This window comes from Thalia democratica, chromosome 4, assembly GCF_965202585.1.
Source record: "Thalia democratica chromosome 4, ktThaDemo2.hap1.1, whole genome shotgun sequence".
NCBI classification, from domain to species: Eukaryota; Metazoa; Chordata; class Thaliacea; order Salpida; family Salpidae; genus Thalia; species Thalia democratica.
In genome coordinates this window covers 78,030,865-78,044,032 of record NC_139168.1, presented here as the reverse complement: position 1 = coordinate 78,044,032, position 13,168 = coordinate 78,030,865, and the positions used below count along the sequence as shown (strand labels likewise).

The window sequence follows — 13,168 nt, the reverse complement described above, 5'->3', positions numbered from 1 at the left end:
AGTAATACTGTGATTAAGTAGATTCTGATAAAGCTATAATTGGATCTAACAAATTTACTAACATTTATAAGCTGTTACATAACTAAAATAATTTTAACACTAATTTGAATAAAAACCTATCAATTAAGATTAAAAAAAATTCTGTAAAACTAAAACATAAAAATTCTGTACACTTTTAGTCTAATATAAAATTTCTTTATATAAATAGCAAAACAAATAAAATCGTTGGTAAAATAAAGTTTAATCTTAAAATGATTAACAAATATTGAAATTGTAGGAAATTGCATTACCTATTACAAGTTAAACGTAATTTTTTGTTAGTTGTAACTTTTTTACTTAATTCAAAAAAAAGCATTACTCCTTTGTATAGTAAAAAAACTTTTTAACATAAGTATTTAGTATCAAAAAAAAATTTAGGTATGCTTTATTATTAGTAAACAAAGTACTTTAATTTATAATTGTATGTGGTTATTGTTTAAATGTCTATTAAAATACTCATAAATAAGTTTCGATCATCTAAATCATTGCTGAATTTTTTTAAATAGTTTCTAACTTAACTTTTAACTTATTACTTGTATTGAAAAGCATCATACTTTTTGCATTTAAAAGATTTAGTTATAAAATGTGACTTACTTTATTCAAAAGTAATAAAAACTCAGTATAGCACTAAAATATGACAGTAATTTATCTGTAAATAAATTTAAAGTAATAGCTAGCATCTATAGCTTGTTTTAAAATGATGAGTTCATTGATTAAAACACTGTTTATTTTAAAAGACTTAGAGAGAAATACTATCTTGAACATACTACAAAATTTTGAACTAAATGATTTGTTTCTAGCTAGTACATCATGTTTTAATAAACGTTTTAACCTAAATACTTTCCGCTTTTCGAATATGACGTTTTTAATCTAATATCGGTGAAAGTCTATTTATTTTGATTTTCAATTTTTACAAATTTTGAGTAACTTATATTTATTACTTAATCAAACTAATTTTGGACTTAATATTTTTAATTAGTATTTTGCTGCTAATACCATTCTTTTTATTGTTATCTAAAATTAACAGTATTTTTATGAAATATTTTGAATTTTAATGAAGCTTAAAATATATATGATGAGATAAAATTAAAGCTTTTAAGGTTTAGATACAAAACTTTCACTAAATTTCAGTAAAATATATGAAGCACTTGTTATTTAGAATCGATATATATAGTTTTTAGTTACAATATTAAACTTTTGAAATAGGCATATTTTTGTAATGATTTATTTTTGATGAACTTATTTTTTTATAACTAATACATCTTATAATTTTCTTCATTTTTGTTTTGTTTAATTTTAGATTCTAATATTTAGCTTTACCCTATCTCATAAAAAAACTATGATGCATGAAAAAAAACAAGTCAATTCCTTTCCAGGCACCAAAGGTTTTTTATGAAAACAAATATTGTATCCAAGAAGGCTTCAGTGTTTTGATTTGTGGAGGTGAAGACAAAAATGGGAAAGTTACAAACGAAGTTTCAGAACTGGAAATACCTAGTTTTAAAGTGAACAAATTTCCTTCAATGGTAAAACCACATCGCTACTTAGATTTAGTTAGTATCAAATCTGATATACTTGCTATTTGCTATTGTGAAGATCAAAATAAAAACTTTGATTTGTCAGCTGTACCTGTTGAAATTTGCTCTAAAAAAGATAAAGCTTGGAGTCATAAAAATTTGAAAATGAAAGAACCGACTTGTTTTTGTGTTAGTTCATTCATGAATAAATTGTATATAATTGGAGGGTGGGATAAAAATAATTATAAAAATGTCAGTTCGTGTTACACTTACGACATCAATAGTAATGCATGGAATGATATAGCAAATTTAAATATTGCAAGAAATTGTGCTGCTTGTACACTTTTTGATACTAATAATATCAGGAAAGAGCCTAGTAGGTATATATACTAACTACTAAACACTTTCCTGATATGGACAAAAAATATATTAGACGATAAAATTTCTATTTAAGCTTAAAAACAATAAAGTCCATCGATTGTTCTTCATACGCTTTTCAATAATATCTTCAGACGTTGTTGTTTGCGTTCTCTCCGCGTCTCGCAACTCTCCGTTAATAATCATCCGACTCGCGTCTCCCCCGTCACTTATCTCCTGTGTGTTTGCACGACAAATTTTTAATTTACTCTCTCAAATTTACTTTACGATTCTTTTTCTCATTTTCTATTCTCGTTACAAATCGTGACGTTGCATAAAATATTTAAACTCTTTAACTTCGACTCACCTGAAATTATAAATAAAACGAACCATTAAAATTAAATAGTGGTTCGTTACAATTTCCAGAATATGTAGTGTGAGTTTTAAATTATAACCTTATAGCCCCCCATAAATCTAAATTACTAGTCACGCCCCTCTGTTTCCCCTTTAGTAAATCGTGATCTGTAGTCTTTTAAGTACTGTGAATTTACTAAAATATTTTTAAATATTCAACAAATAATTATTTTCAAAAAGCACATTTTTAAAACAATTTTATTATAGTTTTTCAATTAAGTCACTTAAAATACAGTAGGGGATGTTGGAGTTTTTAAATACTATTAAAAAGAGATACACATTGTATATTTATAGTTTACTACATATTTGCAATAGTTATTTTGACATTTCGACTTTCATGTAGAAACAAACTTGACACTTAGATCAGCGAGGCTTACTTAATTAGACGTTGTAATCTAATTCTAAACAAACAATTAACTAAACCGGGTATTACCCGCACACTAAGCATTTTTGAACAACTAGATATTTTCTTTTAACAACTTATAAATGTTAATGAAACAGTAATTTTACTGCAGTTTATAACTTAAATAGATAATAATTGTGTATATATATATATATATATCTTATTATCTAATTTTTCTTACATGTTTACTCATTTACATTAATTTTAAGTTATTTTGCACAGTTACTGTTTGAAAGTGACTGATGAAAAGTCGAAACGTCGTCACAAGTATGTAATAAACTATAAATCTACAATGTGTTTCTCTCTGAAATGATATTTAAGTCAGTTAAGTACTCCTTTTAATTTAATGAGCTTCACGATTTTACTCACTTAAAATCATTAAGACTTTTAGTGTAGAGTTTAATAAAACTTTGGTGACAAAAAATTTATTTAGACATACGTAATTTACAAATTACAACTAACCTATACTATTTGTTTACTATGTTAATAAATAATCGGTACTCAATTATAGTATTATTTGTTACATATTATTATTTTTATTATTTTCAAATAGTGTTCACAAAGTATATAACAACTGTTTACCAAACTTAATAATATACATAAAATAAACTTTGAGAAAATATTTACTAGTGTATCATTTTTAACTTTACAAAAATCTATAATAATTTATAATATTATTTTTTACTTATACATAAAATAATTTTGTTTAAAATACAGTTTAACTTTTTTTTTAGACTTTTTTAGACTTACCTTTCTCTTGGACAACGTATATGATGTATCAAAAAAGCAGCTCTATCCCTTTTCAAGTGCCAAAGGTTTTGTATGAAAACAGATATTGTAACCAAGAAGGCTTTAGTATTTTGATTTGTGGAGGAAAAGACAAAAATAGAAAAACAGGGAACGAAGTTTTAGAATTAGAAATACCTAGTTTTAAAGTGAACAAGTTTCCTTCAATGGTAAAACCACATTCATTTTTTTGTTTATCTACTATCAAATCTGATATACTTGCTATTGGTAATACTAAAGAACTAAATGACTTTTTAGATGAGTCATATCTATTTCTTGAAGTTTATTCTGGAAAAACTAAAACTTGGAGTCATCAATATGTCAAAAATGAGGAAAAGTTGTATTGTATTAGTTCATTTATGTGTAAGTTGTATTTAATTGGTAAATTGTGCTACAGTTATGACATTAATAAAAACTTATGGAACAAAATAGCTAATTTGAATCAAGCAAGATATTGGGCTAAGTGTACTATTTTTGAAGGCAAAATAGTTGTTAGTGGGGGCTACTACTATCCCCAGGGAGAATTGAAATCAGTAGAAGCATATGATTATTATGAAAACAAATGGACTTATTTACCTGATATGATTGAAAAAAGAATTTATCATGCTGCAGTTAGTATGGGTAATAAATTGTTTATTATCGGTGGATACGAAACTACAAATTGTGAAGTTTTTGACATTTTTTCAAGGAAATTTACTAAAATTAGTTCAAAAACTAAAGTTCCTGCACTAAGATGCTTTTTTTCCGCATTTAGCATCAGAAATTATATTGTGGTGTTCCAAAATTTTAAAAAAAGCTCGCAACAAACATGTATTTACTTATACGATGTTGAAGAAGAAACATGGTTAAACGTTCAGTGTGATTTTACAAAAAACAAGTTTTATTCAAGTTTTGTGAAGTTCTATGTCTAACCGTCACAAACTATAGGGAAACCCGTATAGCAATAACAGTAAAAGTTTGGTAAGTTTTCTTCATTTCGTTTAAGTTATTTTTTAAAACTCTACCTTATATCATTAGCCTTACATTTGCTTATGTTGATTGAAAACAATTTTGTTAAAAAACAAGCATTATTTGTTTTCAAACTGATAATATTATTTAAAACAATTTATAAACAACAAACAATTATGTGTTTTTTTATAACTTACTTTGTAAAGATTTTTTATTAGATTTCCATTTTAACTAATTTTTAAATGTTGTTAATTTAATTGTGTTCAATAAAACCATGTAAAGTTTGGTACAAAGGGTATGTTAAACGTAAAAGTTGAAACCTTGCCTTAGTTAAACTCTATAATATTAATATGATTTATTTACTAAAAACTAACTTTCAATAAAACTTTTTTAATTTTTTTTCAACCAAAAAGCTTATCAAGAATTTATTTAACATGTATCAATAAATAATAAATGATACAAGTACGTGAACTTATTCAAAATTTCTTTTTCAAAAGTATATTGCAAGTGGTTTTCTTAACTATTTTAAACAGTGTTTGTATAATGTACACGCACATATTTGAAATAATTAAAAATATGTTTATCTAAAATTTAAATTAACTTAACTTTAATAACTAAATATTGGTTCCCTTAATGTATTTTAAATCTAAATTAACGGTAAAGAAAAGGAAGGCTGTAAACAGAAATAAAAAGTGAAAATAACAAGTAAAATTAAAAAGCCATTAGTTGTAGAGTCTTGCAAATCCACAAATAACTCACAAAAAAATCATTAATGTTATAGAAGTTGTAAATTTAAACTTAGTACAAGGAAAAATAATAGTTATTTATAAGAATTATAAAACTTAAAGAGTTAGGAGAGAAAAGGGAAAAAGAAAGATCAAAATATTTGTTAAGCCTACTATTGGAAAAAATTATAGATAACTGAAGAATATAAACTCAGATTAAACTGTCATGAAACATTTAGCAACAAATATAAACTTGTACAATACATATAATTTTCACACACAAAAAAGAATTTCAAAGAAGAATGCATGCTTTTTATGATGACATCATAGAGACCTAAACTTGCATAGTTTTTGAAATAAAAAAAAGGTTTTTCAAGTTTAGAATCAATAAACTGTAACAATCGTTGCTCATGAAGAAATAATTTAGAAATTACAACTGGTCAGAATGTTATCAATAACAGATTAGTTTTATTGAACATATGTTTTAAACCAGGATGACGTAATGTTTAAATGTAATTACAATGTTGTTTAAGCAAATAAGATAAAAAAATAGTTAACATATAATAAATGTATTTATAATTTACAATTTTACATCAATAAGTTTAGAGAATAAAATTTTAGCAGTTGTTTGGTTTGCATAGATTTAGTTAGAGATATGCATTTTATAAGCTGTAAAGATTTGTCTTTTCAGATGTAAAAACAAATAGTATTTTAGTAGTACAAGTTAGTTTATTTTATTAATTCAGTAGCGCACGGAGTTAATATCACTTTAATTATTGTAAAGTTACTAATACACTTGGGTAAGATACTTAGTTTTAAAGGTAAACTCGCTTTAAGTAACTACTAAAATAGGAAAACGAATGTGATCATAAGTTGTTTGTAAAAATTACAAATAAAGTTAAAAGAGCTTAAATATAATTTTCATATAGTTTATGCACAAAAAACACAGATTTATAAAAATCGAGCAACTTCCAAATAAACTATATAAGACAGTATTTTCGATAAAAATAAGTTGATATCAGCTATATTTGATCTGAAAAAAATACAACTTGTTCAAATCTGTAGGACACCTTTTTTTTTGCTTCAAGGTTCGGTCTTTATCTGTTATTTTTATAATACTTTTGTAATTTCTACTTACTAAACGTCGTTAGGTAATTATTTACCTTTGTTTTCCATGTAACCGTAACTCTTAAAACCATTTTACTTAAACCGGAAAAACCTTTTCCATAATACAAGTTGGTAGAGGTCATTATCTAGACTTGACATTAACCAATTCAATGTTGTTTTATTCTTAGGAGTTAATCTAATTAAAATATAAATTTCTGTAGGCTACTGTGTTGGGGAGACTAAACAAGGTAAATCAGGCAAAAAGTCTTATATTAGTCTTTTTTAAACTTATTCAAGTCCCTAGCAAGTTGGCTGCTACTAGGCCTATAATAAATTATGTCCATAATAACTAGTAAACTTTGATCGTGTACTAAACTTAAAATCTTAATAAAATTGTAAACAAATTTTTGGTCATTATCTACTCAACGTAGAAATTCTACTTAAGGTAGCTGCTCAGATGCCGGAGTCATCATAAAAAATATTTCATTATATGTGCTTGGTTATATTTGCAATTAGCCTGGCAATTAACTAACTTAACGCACTAATGTAACGTAATTATAAGATAGTTGTTCCGCTAGTGCTTGACTTATCTTGTTTGTTAATAAAGCAGGTTTGTAAAGTGTTAAGTCAACTTTATTATTATTCTGATTGGTTATAAATGGTTGTTAAACCTTCACTACTGTTTATGCAAATAGGATTATTCTAGCTATTGTTTATTCTAGTAGGTATATAAGATAGGAATAAGATAAGATATGTATAGGTAGGTTGTTAGAATGCTTAAACTACTGGTATAACTAAAGTGTCTATATGTTTAAAGTATATTTACAATGAATAATATGAAAAAAATACAAACTGTACTAGCAAAATAAAACAAAACAGTGTACATAATCTTAACAGCTCTTCAGTTATGTACAATAAAGATATTGTTACTAGCGGGAGTATAAACGTAAAAGCTCGCGAGAAGATAAAACTCCTTAAGCAAAGGTAAAACTAAAAGTCAAACTTATGCAAATTCATTGCTTATAAGATAAGATTTGACGGAAGATAATGAAAGAAGATGAAATTCTACCGCTCACTGTAGCAGAGCTGTACAACTGTATAACATAGTATAGTACAAATGATTTCAATTTACTTATTTAAATACAATTTTCCAAAATTTTACTCTTTGTATAAAGTATATCACGATACATATTTTATATTTACATATTCTTAATTAGCTCGGATTTTTTTTTTTGTGGGATGTTTAGTTGAAACATTCCTTCAGAAGTTTTTAATTAAAGATCAAAATTTCAATTTTAATTTTTTCCGTATAATTTTTTTTTCTTTTCAGAAAGTTTTATTTGGTTGTATAAGAAATATTTTTAGTTTAGCTTAAAATATTTACTTATTTTTAAATCGTTTGAATAGCTTTTTGTTTTATGCTTTTCTTTACAAAATTGAAAAAAACTTGTTTATCGACGATTTTTTTTAATTAAACATAAGCGAACAAAACAAACAAAACAATAGTTTAAAACTAAACTTAAAGATAAACATTTTCTAAAATTAACTCAATCAAAATTTCGAATTCACAAACTATCTTGGTTATTGTTATACTTCTAACAGTTAGGTGTAATGCTTCACATATATTAATAGTTATGAGAATATCTTAAAAGTTTATTACTGTGTTGCAGCTTGGTTCTTAAATTTCTTTTTACTTTAGCTAAATATCAACATAATTTTTGATATCTTAATAAATTAAACCTATCATAAAATGATTCTGAAAAAATAAAGTTATGTTAATAAATAAAACTACTAATAGGTTTACTTATTGAATATTTAATTAATACTATTTTTGCTCTAAATTTTACTTCTTAAAAAACAGTACTACATATTTATTTAGTAGAGATTGCTTTGCGTTTTAATAAACTTTAATCATTTTAATCTAACCTTATTTAAATTCCTATTAAAGTTCTTCTAAAATTTTTAATGTTAACAATTTGTTTATAAGTTGATGATTTTGTGAAAACATTCAAAGTATCATATTAAATTAATATATCTTGCATATCTTTTTTTTTAAACCTATATGACTTGTCTATATATCAACTGTTAAATACTTATATTAACATTAGCTTATTTAAATAGCCAAATTATATATATTTATTTAAATAAAAACTAGCAAGATTTTAAGGAAAAAAAAAAGTTTTTTTAAAAATGCTAAAAGTGTTAGTTTAAACTAATAAGTAATAAATTAAAAGCAATGTTATAATTTTACTTTAATTACATTTCAAGTTTTACAAACATAAATTCATGGTATGAATCTAGAAAAGCAGTGCTTGATTTTAATTATAATAGTAAAGAAGTATACATATTTAAAATATATAAATACATTATTTACGAATTTTTGAATATGTTAATGGAATTTTGTTAAACGTAATTTAGTTAATTAAAGCATTATTAAATGAAAAAAAATAAACATTTTATCAGAGCACGTTTCTTTGTTGTTTATACTTGTAAAATAACAACTTTTATTTTCTGTTCAAATTTCCTTGAGTAGCTTTTCATTAGTAAATCACATAATATAGTTATTTGATTTAGTTTACCTTATAAACAGTACTGACATATTTTTTGACTTCAAATTAAAAATAGATGTTTATACTTTTTTTTTAAAGTAAACCAAAGCATTTGTTTTATATGTACAAATTTAAAGCATGTAATCGTATAAAATCCGATTATTAAAACTTAATTTTTCAAGTTCTATAAGAACATGTTTTGATTTCAGTTTTTTTTTTTAAATAGTTAATTTTAAGAACATAAAATAAGTTGGAAAAATATTAGTTAAATCTAATATTTTAAAGAAATCTGCTTTGAAGGCTGTCAGCTTCTAATAAAATCACATAACATTTATAACAAGATGTTAAAAAATAGGTTACTTTAAAATAATAAAATCTCTATCGAAGTATTATGTTACTCATTATCTTTATCAAAACACATGAAGTAATTCTTATTTCATTTACATTTTTGAACGAACAAAAAAGATTGGTTTTAGATGTATTTTCTCTTTTTACATCACAACTAACGCTTTCCTTACTATCTAGATAACGTTGCTTGTATTTCTTTGTAGACAAATAATGTGAACCACCAACTACTAAAGACAGGACAGCAAAACCAAGAAACATTTTGCTCATACTGACGTCAATTTTCAATGAAACTTTTATCATTTTTATAGAATCCTGCTTAAAAAAATACTTAAGATTATGTTCAAACTAACCGTCAAGATTTCTATTATTTTAAACTTTGATACACAGTAATGGTTTATAATAGTACAGACTTTAAATTAATTTAAAAAAATAAACTTAAACTTAAAAAACAGATAAGCATAAAACCTAACTAAACAAATCTTAATAAAAATTTAATGACTTTGACAACTTTTTTACTCAAAGAATTAAATTAGATTTTTAGATAACAGTTAATCAGAACACTATTACTTTTTAAAAGTATAGTATAAAAAACCAATTTTTAAAATACAATCATTTTACATAGAAACGTTTTTATTTACTTATTGTTTTTTGTTGAAATCAAAATAAAAACAAACAAAACTTTTTAGTTCAATACTTAAAAAGTTTATAAAAACTTTAAAAAGTAGTATGTTTATAATGTACTAGTTGTATTTTTTAAACATTAACTAGTAAATACAAGGCATAGTGTTAAAAATAACAAAATATCAAAATAATCAGTAATCATAAAAAATATTTTGATATGATTACATATCACAACGTTTATTTAGTAAAACTTAAAAGTATCATATGAAGAAAAACAAAATAATAAGTTGTGCAAAAAAGCTAGATACAAAATTTGAAATATATTCAGCCCATCAATGCTTAAAAAAATGTGTACAGTTACAAACCAAAAGTGTTAGTATAATATTTGTTTAAGCAAACTGCTGTAATTAAATTTTAATAATATTATTTTTATAGTTTTCAAAATTTGCACCAAACAGTAATAAACTTTTGAGCCAAGCTTAAACTTTAGCTTAAAATTTCCAGTAATGGTGTATTAAAAATTTAGCACTAGTGACTTAACGAATATTTTTTTAATATATTTTAAGTACGATATTTTCTTTGTTAGCTCAAACTGATTACTAGTTACCAATAGAAAATTTTTACAATTTACAAAATCTTTTCTACATATCCCTGTAGAAAAAGCTATATACTGTTGATAAAAAACTTATTTTCTTTTAAATAAAAGTCTTATTTTGGTAATTTATACCAATATATTGAAGGTTTATATGGAATTTTCGACTGTCTCAAGTTTAAACTTTTTAAGAAATTAGTTGTGTACGGATCAAATAATTGATAATATAAAACAGATTAACAACAGAATTAAAATAAAGCTCTAAAAGTTAAATTTTGAAAAAAAATATGTTGACGAAAAATTATTTAGCAATAAATATTTTTTTGATTCTACTCTAAACAACAAGTTAATTAATTGGTTTCATATATAAATACTTCGTTAAATATATCTAATAATTATGAAAATTGAAAAGTACTTGATAATTGACTATTTTAGATTTAAGTTTTCAAGGATTGTCACTATTTCATTCTAATAATTTATAAAATTATTTGAAGACAACTTAAATATGTTGATATCTTGACGAAAATATATTTTGGTTTAACGAGCGTTAATTTAGCTCGATTAGCATTTTTTGATCTAATTATTAGTTCGTTTTTTTTAGGGATTTCATGTTCAAATAATGATAATTTTTGAGACCGTTTTCGTCCTTATTAAGACTAATCAGTCAGTCACAACCGAAACTTGTGGTCTGATGATCGAATTGGTGTGATCAAAACTTCCGTTAAACTTAAGCTTGTCTCACGGCAAACGTAAGTCCAAGCTTCTGCTCTGCAGACTTTCGCCGATGTTTTTGTTGACCAAATTTATTTATAATTAAGTAGATCTTTTTACACATACACTTAACATGTAAACCAACTAAATCTATTTCCTTAATTAGTATTTCATACTTCACATTTAACAACAATAGAAAGTTTTCGTTTCATTAAAACTATTAATTTTTATAAAAAGCAAAAAGATGATTGGTTCAATTAATGTTTAATACATTTATTTGTTATATTAGTACACAAACATCAGTCTATTGTAACTTATTAGTCGAAACCTGTTAAAAATACTCAGATGCTAATGTTAAACTTTATAATCAATTTTCACTGCATCTCTACAAAAACGTTACTGCAGAAAGAATTAGAACATAGTTTGTCACTAAAAACCACAAAAAAATATCTTTATGCTAATTTGTCATTAGAAAATTTAACAAAAGTAAAAAAACAATCATCGCAAAAACATTTTTAAACTAACTATAAAACATGCAATTAAAAAAGTTACTTAAATAAACAAAAAAAAAAACACTTTCTACACAAAATCTTTTTGTTTACATTGTTTCGGTTTATTAAAAAAGAAATATTAGCTTATAATCTCCCTAGGTCATATTAATCTATAACATAATATAGTAAAGTTTTTTGTAAAATTGCTTAAAATAACAGACAAAGTAAAACTTGAAGCACAAATGATATGATTTAAAAATTTAACAATTAATTAAGTTTTATTTAAGGACATATTTTAACTTTTATCTTGAGCTGAAAAAATAATTTGCAATCTTATTTGGATAGGTTAAAATGACTCAGGTAATAAATAACAAAATGATACAGATTTTTAATTGTAAGTTTAATAAAGTATCTGCAACATAATTGTTAACATATTGAAATATCATTAAAAGCGTTTTGACAAGTTTGAACTTAGATTCTAATCAAAAATATAAAATAATATTTTTAACAGTTAATTTCAACTTGTATTTTTCTACACGAATTGCGTTTTTAAATGATACATTGTATCGTTATGTTTTAAATGTGTCTAGTTTAATTTTACTTTCAGTTTTTAGACAAAAAAATTATTTCTGGCAAAATGTCTATGGTGTATGAAAACAGCAATTCAATTCCTTTTCAAGTACCAAGTGTTTTGTACGAAAACAGATATTGCAACCAAGAAGGCTTCAGTATCTTAGTTTGTGGAGGAAAAGACAGAAACGAAGATATGACAAACGAAGTTTTAGAGTTGGAGATACCTAGTTTTAAAGTGAATAAATTTCCCTCAATGGTTAAACCACATTTTTTTTTCGGTTTATCTACTATCAAATCTGATATATTTGCTATTGGTAATACTAAAGAATTAAAAGAGTTTTCAAGTGAACCATATCTATTTCTAGAAGTTTATTCTGGAAAAACTAAAACTTGGACTCATAAGTATGTCAAAAATGATAAAAAGCTTCATAGTATTAATTCATTTAATTGTATAAGTTCATTTATGTTTAAGTTGTATTTAATTGGTGATTGGAACAGTAGTTTGTGCTACAGTTACGATATTAATAAACTTACATGGAACAAAATAACTAATTTAAATGCAGCAAGAAGTAGTGCTAGATGTACAGTTTTTGAAGGTAAAATTGTTGTCACTGGAGGGCATAACTATGATCAAGGAGAATTGAAATCAGTAGAGGCATATGACTATCATGAAGACAAATGGACTTATTTACCTGATATGATTGAAAAAAGAAGTCGTCATGCCGCAGTTAGTATGGGTAATAAAATGTTTGTTATTGGTTGAGCAAGTACTACAAATTGTGAAGTTTTTGATAGTTTTTCAAGAAAGTTTACAAATATTTGTTCAGAAATTTATCCTGATGAAGAAAAATGTTGGTTCGATGCATTTAGCATTGGTAAGAATATTGTGGTTTTTAAAACCTTGAAATACTATTTAAGCGAAACAATAGTTTACTTATACGATGTTGATAAATCAAAATGGTCAAATATTCAGTGTGATTTTACTAA

The 13,168-nt window shown here is 24.5% G+C and overlaps 1 protein-coding gene across 1 annotated transcript; it reads left to right on the top strand.

Moving 5' to 3' along the window:
- Positions 1–12,245: 12,245 nt before the first annotated feature.
- LOC145833648 (kelch-like protein 41a) lies at positions 12,246–12,944 on the top strand. The gene has a single exon (XM_082940794.1). It carries the CDS (start codon positions 12,246–12,248, stop codon positions 12,942–12,944), a length of 699 nt encoding a protein of 232 aa, XP_082796920.1.
- The last annotated feature ends 224 nt before the right edge of the window (positions 12,945–13,168 follow it).

What these genes read in the sequence shown, in the direction of transcription:
- LOC145833648 (XM_082940794.1), top strand. Translation starts at nt 12,246, where the DNA reads ATGTCTATGGTGTATGAAAACAGCAATTCAATTCCTTTTCAAGTACCA.